The 17,500-nt window shown below is 35.5% G+C and overlaps 1 protein-coding gene across 1 annotated transcript in view; it reads right to left on the bottom strand.

Moving 5' to 3' along the window:
- The window catches only part of WNK2 (WNK lysine deficient protein kinase 2), a 331,019-nt gene that overhangs the window by 128,406 nt on the left and 185,113 nt on the right, over window positions 1-17,500 (bottom strand). Inside the window, exons 12-16 of the mRNA XM_053720758.1 lie at window positions 16,713-17,210; window positions 7,272-7,556; window positions 3,554-3,603; window positions 1,266-1,434; window positions 1,060-1,176 (exon numbers count right to left, since the gene is read on the bottom strand). Coding sequence (XP_053576733.1) covers window positions 1,060-1,176; window positions 1,266-1,434; window positions 3,554-3,603; window positions 7,272-7,556; window positions 16,713-17,210 — 1,119 coding nt within the window. The remainder of the gene's footprint in view (window positions 1-1,059; window positions 1,177-1,265; window positions 1,435-3,553; window positions 3,604-7,271; window positions 7,557-16,712; window positions 17,211-17,500) is intronic.

Raw genomic sequence — 17,500 nt, 5'->3', positions numbered from 1 at the left:
GTGCAGCCACCAACCAATATTTCCCAGTAGTGCTTTGCTGCTCCAGAGACTATTCTTTTCAACCAAGGATAGCAAAAGAACAAAGTAAAATTAGAGAATAGAAGTAAATTGCAAAGCTGTTTAAAATAATATGCTCAGTATGTAGAAATGCCACGGTTCTGCATTCATTGAAATGCACTCTAGTCTCTCTGGAGGGGTGGGGAACACCGCTACATTTTTCAAGTTCATTTACAGGAAAGACAAGCAAAAAATGAAAATGCATTGGAACATTTTTCACGAGTATTTACACGTGTCAGGTTTTTCGCTCGTATAAATTAATCTATGATTATCAATGCCATCTACATACCATGTAAGTAGCAATCTCATCTGGTGTCTACATACCATGTAAGTAGCAATCTCATCTGGTGTCTACATACCATGTAAGTAGCAATTCTCATCTGGTGTCTACATACCATGTAAGTAGCAATTCTCATCTGGTGTCTACATACCATGTAAGTAGCAATTCTCATCTGGTGTCTGCATACCATGTAAGTAGCAATTCTCATCTGGTGTCTACATACCATGTAAGTAGCAATTCTCATCTGGTGTCTGCATACCATGTAAGTAGCAATTCTCATCTGGTGTCTGCATACCATGTAAGTAGCAATTCTCATCTGGTGTCTACATACCATGTAAGTAGCAATCTCATCTGGTGTCTACATACCATGTAAGTAGCAATTCTCATCTGGTGTCTATATACCATGTAAGTAGCAATTCTCATCTGGTGTCTACATACCATGTAAGTAGCAATTCTCATCTGGTGTCTACATACCATGTAAGTAGCAATCTCATCTGGTGTCTACATACCATGTAAGTAGCAATCTCATCTGGTGTCTACATACCATGTAAGTAGCAATTCTCATCTGGTGTCTACATACCATGTAAGTAGCAATTCTCATCTGGTGTCTGCATACCATGTAGGTAGCAATTCTCATCTGGTGTCTGCATACCATGTAAGTAGTAATCTCATCTGGTGTCTACATACCATGTAAGTAGCAATCTCATCTGGTGTCTACATACCATGTAAGTAGCAATCTCATCTGGTGCATCACCATCCAAGTCAAACTTGAACGTCACCATTTTATGGTTGTGTGTTTCCAGTTGGCACTCTACCATTTTATCCCCAGTATTACACACCTACAGAAAACAAACATAGTAATAACATCATTTTAGAGTTCAAGCATAAGCAAAACTAAATTAACACATTGGCAAGAATGCCTTCTTACATTGAGAATAGTCAGTTTAGGTCTATTGGCTTTCTCTTGGCGCGATCGCGTACGTGAAGATCTTCGGTGGTGTTTCTTTGAGGGTTTTCCCTCTAGCTTCCCACTACCTTGGATGCCTTCATTACCATCACTCATCTCTTTTCCAGATGCAGCATCTGAACCCACGTAGCTATATATAAAATAAAAAAATAAAAAGTAGCATATCAAATGCCAAATTGCTTTTTTTTAATGTTAGCTGGAACTTGCATTAGATCTCCAAGCTTCCATGTAAATATCAAGAGTGACTACCTTCAGTTTACCTGTGTATAAAAATGTCTGAAAATGAATCACTTCCTGGGAGCACTTTTTATTTTTTATTTAAGGATGTCATGAAATAGGCAGAGCTAACAAACTGACACACACTGGTTCCAACCTATTAACAGTATGAGCCATGCCAGCATTAAAAAACAGTCTAGTCAAAAATAAACTTTCATGATTCAGATAGGGCATGCAATTTTAAACAACTTTCCAATTTACTTTTATCATCAAATGTGATTTGTTCTCTTGGTAATCTTAGTTGAAAGCTAAACCTAGGTAGGCTCATATGATAATTTCTAAGTCTTTGAAGGCCGCTTCTTATCACATGCTTTTTACAACAGGAAACTGCTAGTTCATGTAAGCCATATAGATAACATTGTGATCACGCCCGTGGCTTGTGACACTGCACTAATTGGCTAAAATGCAAGTAAATAGATAATAAATAAAATGTCATGTGATCAGGGGGCTGTCAGAAGATGCTTAGAAACAAGGTAATCACAGAGGTAAAAAGTATATTAATATAACAATGTTGGTTATGCAAAACTGGGGAATGGGTAATAAAGGGATTATCTATCTTATAAAACAATAAAAATTCTGGTGTAGACTGTCCCTTTAACATACACTAAGTTTATACTACACAAGAAGTGCTAAAATCTCTGACATTACAGAACAGAGACATCAACACTAAAGTTTTAAAAGGAAAGAAGCACTAGTGACATTTTAATGTTCATGCCAACGTAAATCAACCTAACTTGGATACGTCCACTAAAAGACCAGAATTAAAGTGATATTATTAAAGCCATTTTTATATATACTGTATGCATATAGTATCAGTGATTTTATTTTACTGGATATAATTTAACATTTAGTGCTAGATTACAAGTGTATCTCTAATTTATCGCGCGCCGTAAACTGGCAAATTCGCTCGTTAGCGGGCACACGATAACCAGCCATTACAAGTGGCTGGTTATTGTTACAGCGAGCTTGCGGTAGCAATTAGCGCTCCATACATAAACCAGAGGTCAGACCTCTGGTTAATTTTTAAAAATGTCCCCAAATTGCCCCCAAAATAAAAGTGTGTACTGCCTTTAATAAAATAAAAAATTTTAGCATTTAAAAAAAAAAAAAAAAACATAGCTGCATGAAGCGGTTTTTAGGGTTTAAAATGAGCAGTCTAGGCTGTTAGAAAAAAAAAAAAAAAAAAAACATGACTGAAAAGCGCCTTTACATAGCGGTCTATGGGGACTAAAACTGCAAATATATATTTATGTGGTAATATATGTATACAAAGTGCAACAAAGGAAAATACAGTCAGTACTTCCAATAAAAGTTAAAGTTGATTTGGTCATTAAAAACAGCAATCTCATAATTCAAAAACCCATATGGTAAAGACAGGGGCAATGCAATCAGGTCTAACGTACTTCAGCTCAGCAGAGCCGTACTTATAGACTATATATATATATATATATATATATATATATATATATATATATATATATATATATTAATATTAAATGTGCTGCCCATTGCTGTGTTATTTACCCCTTTGCTGCTAGGTTCTGTGCCATTTTGACAGCATCAGAATGAGGCTCCCATTAGAGGCTATGGAAGCGTGTACGCTGGTATTTCTGAGTGCAGTGCAAATATTGTGTGTGCATAAGCATTATTTTGCGCTCCACTCGTAATCTGACCCTTTATAGGGACTTGCATTTTGAGTGGTTTGCCCCTATAAATTTGACTTTGCTTGTCTAAGTTACTGCATTACTTAGACAAGCTAAGAGTAAGTCATGTGACTGAATCGAATACATTCATGTAGAACGTCACTCCATTTTTATTAACCAAAGGCATGAACAAATGCGCAACCAAGAATAAACCAGGTTGTGATATTCCTTGCATCCATTATCTAAATTACTTTATAGTATATAAATAAATAATAATACATGAAACTAAGGTTTTTTGATTATTTTTCAGTAAATACACAGGACACTTACCTATCACAGCTTTGTGTTGCAGCGAGCTGAATATCCTGTATGGCTTGTTCCTAAAACAAAAATATTTTATAGCAATAAAATGTGTTTCAAAATACTTAGTATCATTAAATGAAATTAAATTTGTTCTTGGCAATTAATCAGTTTAAAGGTTTGTTAAAAAAAATAAATTATATTGGCACAATACATCCAACTACTGCAGCACAAGTAATACACGGCAAACCATTAATTATTGTTTAATTAGCATCTTGAAAGAATTCTTCGCATGAAGATCTGCAGACATGGGCACTGCCATGAATTTATACTAAATAAATCAATATGTCTTTACATTAAATTACTTAGGGTTCAATGGACCCTTTTTAAATTTTCAGTAAAATTGTTAAAATACTGGAGATGGTATTTTAGCCACGTTATTGGTGGTTATTTACATTTTCAATTACAATCTGTATTCCCGTAATTGTGTGTTGATTAGCTTCTAGAGTTATTGATAGCCTAAAGCCTAGAACTAAGCCTTTTTAATATTAGTGAGTAAACAGAAATGTATATATTTTGCCATACGAAGCATTACACTGATGAGCTAAATACGCATTTTTAAAATATCTGATAATGCGAAAAATAAAAGTACCATCAAAATTGCATGAGCAATGAACGAGAGGTTAGGATTTGTTCTGCTTACATGTGTAAGTTAGTACATTTCTATTATAGCATTACAATGCTCTGATTCATTACTTCATGGTAATAAAGGGACACTGACCCCAAATTTTTTCTTTCGTGATTCAGATAGAGCATGACATTTTAAGCAACTTTCTAATTTACTCCAATGATCAAATTTTCTTCATTCTCTTGGTATCTTTATTTGAAATGCAAGAATGTAAGTTTAGATGCCGGACCATTTTTGGTGAACAACCTGGGTTGTTCTTGCTGATTGGTGGATAAATCCACAAATAAAAAGTGCTGTCCAGAGTACTGAACCAAAAAAACACCTTAGATGCCTTCTTTTTCAAATGAAGATAGCAAGAGAAGGAAGAAAAATTGATAATAGGAGTAAATTAGAAAGTTGCTTAAAATTGCTGCTCTATTTGAATCACGAAAGAAACAAATTTGGGTTCAGTGTCCCTTTAAATAAGTGCTCCGTCTTCAAAATTAAAATGTCTATTCTCCCCTTTCAATTCCCTTCTTAAACTACCCTCCCCCCCACCACATCCTACTACCACTTCTCTCTCAGCTCAGGATCTTGCCAGCCACTTTAACAAAATAGATTCAATTAGAAATTAAATAATCTCAACACATTACCCATCTCCAGCCCCCTCAACCATTTGCAAACATCCAAACCTCACATAACCAAAAAATAATCTCTTTTGTCCCAACACAAAGGTTGAAGTTTCTGCCCCTATATTATCCTCTCACATCACTACCTATCCACTAAAAGCTACTTACTTCCCTTTCTCCTAATTTTAATCCAATCTTCATATATATCTTCAATCTCTCACTCAACACTGGTATATTTCCTTCTTCCTTTAAACACGCACTAGTCCCACCTATCCTCAAAAACCTTAAAGGGACTGTACACTGTAAAATTGTTTTTTATATTAATGTATTTTTAATGACTTGTTATACCAGCTGTAGAGTATAAAATGTATGAGAAATTGCATTTTCAGGTTTATTTGTGTATATGAAGTAGCTGGTTTTGTGCTTTTAAACCACAACCTATTACAATGGGTTGAGCTTCAGGTAATATCAGATCTCATTATGTTATAACTTTGTATACACAAACTTGCTTCCTTATCTTATATTTGTCTAGAAAACCAAAGCTCAATACATAGAGAAAACAATGGAAACTGATCATGTTATTACTTAACTATCCTGCACCCCACTGGGAGTGTAATCTCTTCTGCTGGCTGTGTTTACTTAGGATATTCAATAGCTTAGACTCCGGTATCAACATTTTCAGTATAGTTTGGGATACCACAAATCAGCTATTTCAAAGGCCAAAATAGGGGTAAAGGAGCTACTTGTAAACAATTTAATACACTCCAGCAGGTAAAATGGATCATTGGGAACAATTTAAATAGAAGAAAATTTTTGGGTGAACTGTCCCTTTAAGCTTGGTCCAACCTCCCCCTATTTCCCTACTACTCCCCATTGTCTCACAACTTCTGGAACAGCAAGATACTGGAAACTTACTAATGCCCATCAACAGCAAAATCTAAAAGGCCTTCTCTATCTGTTAAAGGGATACTACACTCTAAAACATTGCTTGAGAGGAAAGATTACCCTGAGAATAATTTGTACATGTATTTTTAAAAATTATATTAGTTGTTTAAATATTGAAAAAAAAATATAAGGGTAAAGTTAATGTTCATAATGCCGCCATATTATAACCTAGCTTACCTTTTCTGCTGAGGCCAATTAGGAATGGTTATAAATGGCTTACTAGAGTGTACAACCAATAACTGTGTGGAATATAGCGGTGTCTGCACTTCCATGTTTAACATGAAATGGAAAGCCCAAAAATAGATTTAAAATTACAGGAAAGGAGAACAAAATAAATAATGTAAGTATATTTCAAAGTGGTTTTACTACATGTAATTACATAATTTATAGTAATATATTGAGTGGTTTAATGACCCTTTAATACTTATAAGTCTGTCTGCAGCTTTGATATTCTTGACCACCCCTATCTTGCTCCAAACCATGCAATCATTTGACATTTGCAACAACATGCTTGTAATTCTCCTATCTGTCCATATCTTTAGTGTATCCTCATTTGGAGCATCTTCTGCCAAATCTACATCACTGCACTAGACCTATCCCCTTCCTTGCTAACCTGTGTCACTAACTAATATTTCTTTAGGATGCCGTCTCACTACCATAAGCTAAAGATTTTTAAAATGGAGCTTCTTATCCCCCCTCTCTTTATTCCAAAATCTCAACCTCACAGTTTTCCATAACTGTTGATAACATCCATCTTAAAACATCTCCAAAACTTTGTCACTCAAGACACAGCTAAAATTTTATTCCACCCTCATAATTTCCTGCACTGACTATTATAAAGCCATCCTTTCTGTCTCCCTAGCTGCCCTCTCTCTCTTCCAGGCTGATCTGTCTTACACACTCCTCATCTGCTGCACCACTCTACTAATCCCTTCACATATACAAAATCCTGACCATAAAATGTAAGGCCCTCCGTAACAATGCTCCCCCTATATATCTCTTACCTTGTCTCCAGATACTTTCCCTGTAATCCCCTTAGCTGTGCTCATGACCACCACCTCCTCTCTTGTTACCTCCTCACATTCCTATCTACAGGACATCTCTTGAATGATCCCAATGAATGGTCTCCACAAGACTCTCCCCAATTTTTCACAATTTCCAGCTCTACTTCAAAATTCTACTGTTTAGGGGTGCATACAGTGTACGCTAAACTTTTTTTTTTACCTGAGTTCCTCTCCTCCTTTTGTCATCCCATTGAACCCCCTTAGCATGTAACCCTACAAGCACAGCTGTCCTGTAAATCATCTTCATGCAAGGTGATCTACAACAGATGACAACTCTTGGCAGGGCCATATACTCTTATAAATGTTACTTTTACATATTTTACCTATGTTTTTTTAGTGCAGTGGAATCTATTGGTGCTCTACACAAATGATGATAATAAAGAAAATGTTTAATCAGCCATCACAGTAAAGATATTAGCATAGTATTTGCTAAGGTAATCTACCTCTTTACTTGATTCCAAAACAGGATGGGAAGTTGTTGGATATAGATTCTGGTTTTGTTGACTCACAAGCTGGGAGACATCAGGCTGATGACAACTGGTATGAAGGGATGACGTTTCGGTTTCGGGCAAGGCTGCATCAGCAGGTTTGAGAGATGCTTGTGAAAATTGTTCCTGTGCTTGTAGTAAATGAGGTTTTTCAGAATGAAAATGAACAGGTGCGGACATCATCACTGAAGGCGCCATTGGCATTACCGCAACCGGCACGCCCATTTCCATAGAATAAATCTGTTTCAATATAAGGAGAGTTTTACGATTCAATGTTTTACTTAAAACATGAAAACTCAAAATTATATTTTCTTAATTCAGATAGAACATATAATTTTGGAAAAAAAAACTTCCTAAACACTTATATTATTGAATTTACTTTGTTCTGTTGGACTCTTATCTTGAAGAATATATCTAGGTAGGTGTTATATAAGGAACCCCTCTGATTAGAGGAGATAGGGGAAGGTAGCTAGTGCTCTTAAAAAAGGTTTTCCCTTCAGGTAGACCTATGTATCGCTGAAAGGCCGTGCCTAAATACCAAAATATTTAATCAAAGAATATAGAGACAAAGAGGTATTGTTTATGGAACACTAAAGTATAAGAGACTAGAGTACTATAGAGTAATATAACTTTTATTGATACATTATAAAAGCATAATAGTGATGTGATCTAAAATATACAATCTAATTATATACACGGAGCAAGTTAGGTGGAGGGAGATACCAATATATTCAATTAATGTTGTATAGTTTGGTAATTATTATAAACAAATACTGGAGCTATTATCCATAACCCTACTACTTGCTAGGGTATAAATAAAGATGATAAAAAAAATCATCCAATAAGATTTATAAACAAGGAGAAAAGTATAAAAACATGTGTTTGTAAAGAAAAACACTTAGCGCAGACTTCTCCTATGCTGATGGTTATATAAACATGTATCAAATATATTGAGGATTAGGAGCATATCCTTCTCTATTGCTCCGTGTATATAATTAGATTGTATATTTTATATCACATCACTATTATGCTTTTATAATGTATCAATAAAAGTTATATTTTATTTTGAATTAGTCATCCCTTAACCTTTTCCGATATAGTACTCTAGGATCTTATACTTTAGTGTGCCATAAACAATACCGCTATATCTAGGTAGGCTCAGATGTGGTCACGTGTACTGTGCACTAGATGGCTGCAGTGTTTTTTACAATGCATAAAACACTGCAGACACTGCTGCCCTATAGTGTACAAGAAATGTGCACACTTGAGCCTACTTGGGTATGAACTTCAACAAAGGATGTTAAGAGAGCAAATTTACATTTTTAATTTTAGTAAAATTGCTATGGTTTTGTTTTTTAAAAAATTGCATGTTCTAATCGGAAATGTGAAAGTTTAATTTTGATCTTCATGTCAGTAATTGTCAAAAACCTGTACGATTATGAAAAGTAAATGAGATCAGGAATCGGGGGTTATTGAAGGATTGTCAGGATTAATTTAAAATATCTGTTTTAGATGTAATTTTAAATTGAAGTATAACAAATGTAAACACTTTGTTCCAGTTTGAACAGCACTTAAAAATATTTTGAACATTGGATAGATTTGTCCTTTCCTTTGTCGGTTATCAGGTATTAAATACAGGAAGCAGAGTAAACCTTCATGAATAGAGTTACAATAAATCAGTACAAAACATAAAAGTTAATAAAATTTTTTGTATATTAACAGTATTTTGCATACAGAAGAAAAACATTTTTTATGTTACTGAAGCACATTATGAAATTCACATATGAAATTAGAAGTAAAGATGAAAATACTACCAAATTAACATTGTTTTGAAAACAAAAGATTTGAGACTCAGAAGATTCCTCTATTTCAAAGTAGACTTGATTAAACAAACCACATTTTTCGCCAAAAGGGCAGTGTACTGTAAAATTGTTTCCCATAAAGGTGTTTACAATGAATGTTTTTACCAGATGCAGAGAATAAAATGGTAGGGAAGTTGTTAATTTATGTTTATTTTTGTATATTAAAATAGCTATCACTGCTAATAAAAAAATTACAACTCAATTAAATGAGCCGAGTTTCCAGGGAGAGCAGACCTCATTGGCTTATCTATCTAGATTTACTCAAAATATTGCCCACATTCAATCTGTTCCCCCTTAATGTAAAACCTGAATGTTGAATGTAACATCCAAATATTAAATTAATGTAGTTTATCAAACCTGAAAGTTTGTCTATTGTAATCAACAATTAGATATACTATGCCTAACTTTAGCATTCATTCTATCAAAACAGCCACATTGTAGAACAAATATCAAGGGGAACATTGGTTTCACCTATTTTCACTATAAGGAGGTAGGATAATTGCAAAGGAAAAGAAGGATCCTGCTGAAGTCTCAAACCGGATCTGTTTCAAATAGGAAGTCATTCTATGGAGTTCACTTCCATTTAGAGAGAAAAGAAAAATCTGGCACAGTATAAAAGCATGTTTTTGTATTCATAGCATAGTATGAACTCAATTAATGGACATTTCTTGATATGTATATTTTATCAAGTAATGTCTAGTAACTAAAGTAATAGTTCATATTTTATTTATTTTGTTAGCATGTCATGTCATGTGAGTTGAGAAAAATGGTAAGGAAAGGAAAGGAGGGAAAAGGAATCTCTGAAAGCTATGCAGAAATAAATGTCAAAATGACTGTGAATGCACAAGGAAAACGGTTAAAAACTAAAGTCAAAATAAAACTTTCTTGAGGATTCAGACAGAGCATGCAATTTAAAAAAGTGGAAAAAAAATCTTTCCAATTTACTTAATTTGCTAATCTTTTTATATGCACACTTTGTGAGGCAACAGTATATATGTTTTGTGATTGGATGAAAGCTCTCACATGATCCAGAGGAAAGGGAAGATGGAAGCAACTTAATTTTGTCAGAGAAAAACGTGCTGTTGCATTGTCTTTTTATTATGCATTTGTTGATTATGCAATTCTACTGTATTAATTGTCCTCTTCGGGAATCCCCCTGACATTTCGGATTTCTATTTGTGTATCCGGGTTTGAAGCGGGGTCAGGCCCGGATATGCAAATGTCAGGGTTTGGTGGGAAACAGCCACAGCCAAAAAAAAGTAACATTGTGCGTTTGCAACATACTGCACATGCCTACAGTTATTTCTCTCTTTCGTGTGTGTCTTTGTGTGAGAGAGTGTCTGAGTGTGGGAATGTGTTTGTCTTTGTCAGTGTATTGCTGTGTGTGTCTTACAGTGTGTGTGTGTGCGGACGTGTGAGGAAAGGTGTGTGAGATAGAGTGAATATCTATTTGCGAGTTTGTGTTGATATGCGATTATACATAGTGTGTACTCTGCAAAACGTTTTTTTGCTGTGCACGAGTGTTCAGGTTTGGTCTGACCTAAAAGGTGGCAACCCTACCTTTAACTTAAAAACAAAAACACACAAACGTTTGGCTGTGGAGCGGTGGAATCCTGATAAGTTACAAAATACATAGGTATGAAAGTTTTTGTGATTTCACATTGTAATATATGGTGCAATACTTTTTAGTTTCATGGTTTTATTCTTGGTTTTACTATTAAGTCAAAACCAAACTTTCATGACTCAGAGCATTAAAGGGGCAGTGTACACAGATATTTTTAGTGTTTAAAAAAGTATATATAATGCCTTTACTACCTATTCTCCAGCTCTGCACAACCAACATTGTTATATTAATACACTTTATAACCTCTAAATCTCTGCCTGTTTCTAAGCCTTTGCAGGCCACCTTTATCTAAGAGCATTTTTTATAGCTTTTCACAGCAATACAGTGCTAGAGCATGTGTGCCATATAGATCAGTGTTTTTCAACCAGTGTGCCGTGGCACACTAGTGTGCCGTGAGAGATCCTCAGGTGTGCCATGGCAGACTGACAAAAGTGTGACATATTTTTTAAACTTTGCTTGTTTTTTACTCCCAGTGCAGGGGTAGTTTGTAGGAGGCATGGCATAACAGCACAATACATACAGTATGTGTGTGTTTGTGTGTATGTGTATATATATATATATATATATATATATATATATATATATATATATATATATATATGCTGTATTAGGCTACAATGTGTGATTTTTTTTAAATTTTGGGATGGTGGTGTGCCACAGGATTTTTTAATGTAAAAAAGTGTGCCACGGCAAAAAAAAGGTTAAAAATCACTGATATAGATAACATTGTGCTCACTACAGTGGAGTCAGCACTGATTGGCTAAAATACAAGTCTGTCAAAAGAACTGAGATAAGGGCGCAGTCTGCAGAGGCTTAGATACAAGGTAACCAAAAAAGGCAAAAAGTATATTAATATAACAGTGTTATATTATTTACTCCCCAGATGTGTTCGGCTAAGTCTCTGTAGTGCATAGCTGTTCTGGAATTAACTTTAACTATGTGTTTAACTCCTTTTCAGGGTATAAACACAAAGTTATATGCAAGCAATACTGCAATAGTAAAGCACTTTTAAAATCTTGACTTAAATGGACAGTAACGTCAAATTCTTTATTTCGCGATTCAGATAGAGCACACAATTTTAAACAACTTTCCAATTTACTTCTATTATCTAATTTGCTTCATTCTCTTGGTATCCTAATTAGGCTCAGGAGCAGCAATGCATGCTAGATGCGGATTGGTGTCTCCACATATGTCTTTTGTCACTGGCTCAACTGATGTATTCGTCTAGCTCCCAGTAGTGCATTGCTGTTCCAACAAATGATACCAAGAGAATGAAGCTAATTTGAAAATACAATTTGAAACACTTTTCCAGTTTAATTCTATGTTCTATCTGAATCATGGAAGAAAAACATTGTTGTTTTAAGTCTCATTAAAGGGACATAATACCCAAATGTTGAAGCATACGAAAGTGATGCAGCATAGCTGTAAAAAGCCGACTTTAAAATATCCCCTGAACATTTCTTTGTAAAAAATGAAGAAATTTTACCTCAAAATTTGTAGGTATTCACATTCCACTGTAAAGAGACTTTTATCAGCCAGTCAGGATGCTTGTCCCAGGACTTGCAAGGGACTGTGCATCTGTTATGTGCAGCACTGCTGATGCTGATTTAACTATTTTTTTTAACTTGCAGCTGGACAGCAGCTGAAGTATAACTGTTTACACAGCACTTACTCTGGTGAGCTGAAGAAATTATGAGGTAACATATCTTCCCTTTTTTCCATAGAGATGTTCAGGTGATATTTTCTTGTCAGGTTTTTACAGTTATGCTGCATCATTTTCAAGTGATTTAGCATATGAGTATAATTGTTTGACCTGTAATTAGCCCTTTGGGATAGAGACAATAAAGCTACACATTTAAAGAGAGTATATAACTTAATTTGTTTTACAGTGGTGAAAAACAAATAAGCTATTTTCATAAAACAATTGACACAGCTCTGTAGAAGTCATATTTATATCTGAAGCCTGCAGATAGAAATCCTTTTCTTTACATGCAAGTCTTGTATTTTTTATGTAGGTCACAGAGAAATGCTAGCTGAACATTTCCTTAGATCAGTGATTTTGTACTGCATCATTTAGGATAATAACAATGATTTATTTTTAAAGTGACATACAACCCCCACATTTTCTTTCAATTTTCAGACAGGGCATGTAATTGTAAGCATCTTTTCAATTTACTTAAATGCTCTAATTTGTTTTGTTCTCTTGGTATTCTTATTGAAAAGCATACCTAGGTAGGCTCAGGAGCAGCAATGCATTACTGGGAGCTAGCTGCTAATTGGTGACTGCACATATAAGCCTCTTGTGATTGGATCTCCAGATGTCTTCACAGTTAGCTCCCAGTAGTGCATTTCTGCTCCTTCAAGAAAGCATACAGAGTGAATGAAGCAAATTTGATAATAGAAGTAAATTGGAAAGTTATTTGAAATTGTAGGTTCTATCCGAATCATAAAAGAAACATTGGAGTTTTATGTTCCTTCAACCATACCCCCCAACAGTCCTGATTTTAGTGGTCTGTCCCGGGTTGCTAGGCATCTGTCCCGCATTGCCCCATGAATTAAAAAAATAAAAATAATTAAAATTCAATTGGGCACATACTCAGAAGCAGCTGGCTTTTCTCTCCCAAGGTTATATACCTGTTAGATTCCTTGTGGAAAAGGAATGGTGTGTGGGTTAAGCAGGAGTAAGAAGGCTGTATACCCTCTGACCTCAGGTAATGATGACCTATAACCCCTGGTAGTGATGACGTCTACCCCTGGTGATAATACTAGCATGCCTTCAGTTTCATTCAATGAGCAGTGCTAACACCAGGGTAATGAACAGTGGCAGCCTCAGACTGCCAGCTAATGTGCTTGCCAACGCCAGGACCCCATACAATGAATTACAGATACTCATATATGATGTAGTGTGTGTGTGTATCTGTATCTATTAGTGTGTTAGGGTTGCACCTATACCATTTTTTTATGACCGAGTACAAGTACCGATACTTGTTTTCAAATACTCGCCGATACCAATTACCGATATTTTTTTTTTTAATGTCATGTGACAGTTTACCAAGCACATTACAGACTAATTATTTAAGATTCCTTCTTTATAATTATAAAAGACTGTAATTCAAAAGATATTATGAAATAATAAAACAGTTTTATTTGTCAAAAGTTCACTGAACATGTTAATAAATAAAAAATATTACAATAAAATATTAAATTTAAAGGGGTGATGCAATTGGGTTGTAGGGATGTTATATAACATCAATCTGACATTTGTATGGAGGTTCGACTCTAAGTTGAACAGTCTTTCACTTTCCACACTACTGCATGGGGCCGAAAGATATTTTTGGGCCATTTTAGCCAGAGCTGGAAATCTGTTCATTAACTGCCCAGTACTTCAGGGGTTTGTCTGAACGAGGTACAGTGATCTCTCCTACAATAATACAAATAACAGCAATTTGTATTGGGAGAACAGTAGTAAACAATTTTTAGTTTAGTCTCCACTCCAGTTTAAAATGAAATGGGAACATGCAGTTTGAAAAAACACCACAAGGTAGCATATGGGTAGGAAGTGGAGGTATCGGTTTAAGTATCGGTGCATTTGCACGAGTACAAGTACTCATGCAAATACTTGGTATCGGTGCAACCCTAGTGTGTATGTGTGTGTATCTGCATGTATAAGTGTAAGCTGTGTAGTGTGTGTGTGTGTGTGTGTGTATTTGTATGTGTGTGTGTGTATCTGCATGTATAAGTGTAAGCTATGTAGTGTGTGTGAGTATCTGCCTGTATAAGTGTAAGCTATGTAGTGTGTGTGTATCTGCATGTATAAGTGTAAGCTATGTAGTGTGTGTGTGTATCTGCATGTATAAGTGTATGCTGCTATGTAGTGAGTGTGTGTGCGTATCTGCATGTATAAGTGTATGCTGCTATGTAGTGAGTGTGTGTGCGTATCTGCATGTATAAGTGTATGCTGCTATGTAGTGAGTGTGTGTGCGTATCTGCATGTATAAGTGTATGCTATGTAGTGTGTGTGTGTATGTATCTGTATGTATAAGTGTATGCTATGTAGTGCGTGTGTATCTGCCTGTACAAGTGTATGCTATGTAGTGTGTGTCTGCATGTGTAAGTGTATGCAATGTAGTGTTTGTGTATCTGCATGTGTAAGTGCATGGTATGTAGTGTGTGTGTGTGTGTGTGTGTGTATGTGCAAGTGTATGCTATGTAGTGTGTGTGTGTGTATATCTGCATATGCAAGTGTATGCTATGTAGTGTGTTACTGTGCATTTTTGCTAACTTTAAAGGCCAGAATCTAGAATATTAATGAGGAAAGCAGAGAGCAGTCTATTATTTAATGTCCAATTAAGATAAAACATAATTTATGTAAGAACTTACCTGATAAATTCATTTCTTTCATATTAGCAAGAGTCCATGAGCTAGTGACGTATGGGATATACAATCCTACCAGGAGGAGCAAAGTTACCCAAACCTCAAAATGCCTATAAATACACCCCTCACCACACCCACAAATCAGTTTAATGAATAGCCAAGAAGTGGGGTGATAAGAAAAAAAGTGCGAAAGCATAAAAAAATAAGGAATTGGAATAATTGTGCTTTATACAAAAAAATCATACCCACCACAAAAAAAGGGTGGGCCTCATGGACTCTTGCTAATATGAAAGAAATGAATTTATCAGGTAAGTTCTTACATAAATTATGTTTTCTTTCATGTAATTAGCAAGAGTCCATGAGCTAGTGACGTATGGGATAATTAATACCCAAGATGTGGAACTTCCACGCAAGAGTCACTAGCATGGAACGTCCTAGCCGTTTAGCGTTACTAAAGCCAACGGTGCTTCCTGAATGGGATTGCGGCCTGGAGAGCGTGCCTAGCGTCAGACATCCCTTTGACCCAATCCCATAATTAAAATCTCACGATTGTATGCACGATCGCGTGATTTCAATTTGTTTATGTTCTGATGTAGACAAATTAGAGCTGATATGAATAGGTTAAAAAGATCTGCCATTTGTGGCAATAAACTAGTTCTTGAAATAGAGACATATACATTAAATATGTTAAAACCTCTTACTCTCTTTTTAGAGTTAAAAAATTGCACACACGGTCTGAACCATGAAAGTTTTGAAAATGTGTTGATTGGAAAGCATATCTAGATAGGATCAGCCATGAACTACTAGTAGCTAGCTGGTAATTAATTGGCTATACACACATGGCACCTTGTCATTGGCTCACCAGATCTGTTCACCTATCTACCAGTAGCGCATTGCTGCTCTGAAGCCGTGCTTAACCCCTTTGCAGTGATTAAACATGTATTTATATGCAAGCGGCAGTGCGATAACATGCGCTAACACATTATTGCAGTGTTTGTTTGCACCTTTATATACCTTTAAAATCAGAACAGCTGTAAACATATTAATTAATAATTCTTTCCATGAGTTAGCTAAATATATAACATATGAACTACTACTTTAAATTAGGAAATAACTGCATAGCTGTAAAATAGTGTAAGCACTGCACAACTTTTGCAGACATGCTTAAAGGGAAATTTGTATATGTGCATATAATACAGCATGCATGAAGCGATACCTTTAAAACAGTAATTTTGATAGCACAATTTTAAATTGCTTAGCAATCCAAGGACATACTCTGTGAAAAGCCTGTAAATTAGGTTTTACTCCTGTGCTGTGGCCTATTATAATATCCTAAACTGGTCAAACAATCACTGCGTATCATGTTGCAGTGTCAGGTTCCTGGATCCTGGAGGTTGCATTTCTAAGCATAATATAAAAAATAAAAATTGTGAATTTAATATTGAGGTGATTGCAAAATAAATAAATACAAAACAGAGCACTAGGACTTGGAAAGTCCAGGAACCTTTCATTTCTGTTTTGAAGTTAGAGAATTACCTGATTACCAGGTGCAGATGAAGCCTGCTCTGAAGGATGGATTTGGTGATGGGACGGAGGTGGCAGCAGTGGTTGTTGCGCCACTACTTGAACGTTCTGAGAATGATGTGCAGAAGCAACATCACTCTGAATCATCTGCTGATAGGGTTGCGGCTGGTAGGGTTGCGGATTGGCAAGCTGGGGCAATGGTTGAGGGGTGGGCAATGCTGGCCCTAAAGATGTTGCCATAGCTAGCAATGATACAGGAGTCACTGACATATTTGCCATTATATTCATATCATACGGCAACACCAGAGGTGCATTAACAGCTTGTAATGATTGAGATGGGGGTATGGTGGGTGGCACAGAGAGGTTGGGCATTACTATACCAGGAGGGTAAAATGGGCATGAAGCAGGCAATGGTGTGATACAAACAGCAGGCATGTCAGAGAGATTTGCAGGGAGATTCTCAAGTCCTGAAAGAGGAGTTACTGCTGGAATGATAGGATACGAAGGGAGCTGCAAAACAATATACAAAAACTAATGAAAGAAACCACAACATTATTGTATTGGTATGATCACAATACAAAATGTGTTGACTTGTGAATTTAGTGCTTCATTAATTTCAAGACATGATACTTAGTAAGCATCAAAGTAAGATTAAGGTAGCTAATAACTTTTATCAACTAAAAGGACAATTATTTGAGTTTTAAACAACCTGGATTAAACAAACAAACCTGTACGCAAACATTTAATTTCCTGATATTTGTATACAAAATGCAGCATATACACTTTAAAAAATAAAAATT

This window comes from Bombina bombina, chromosome 7, assembly GCF_027579735.1.
Source record: "Bombina bombina isolate aBomBom1 chromosome 7, aBomBom1.pri, whole genome shotgun sequence".
NCBI classification, from domain to species: domain Eukaryota; kingdom Metazoa; phylum Chordata; class Amphibia; order Anura; family Bombinatoridae; genus Bombina; species Bombina bombina.
Note: the sequence above shows the minus strand (reverse complement) of the source record. Positions and strands in the feature narration are given on the sequence as shown.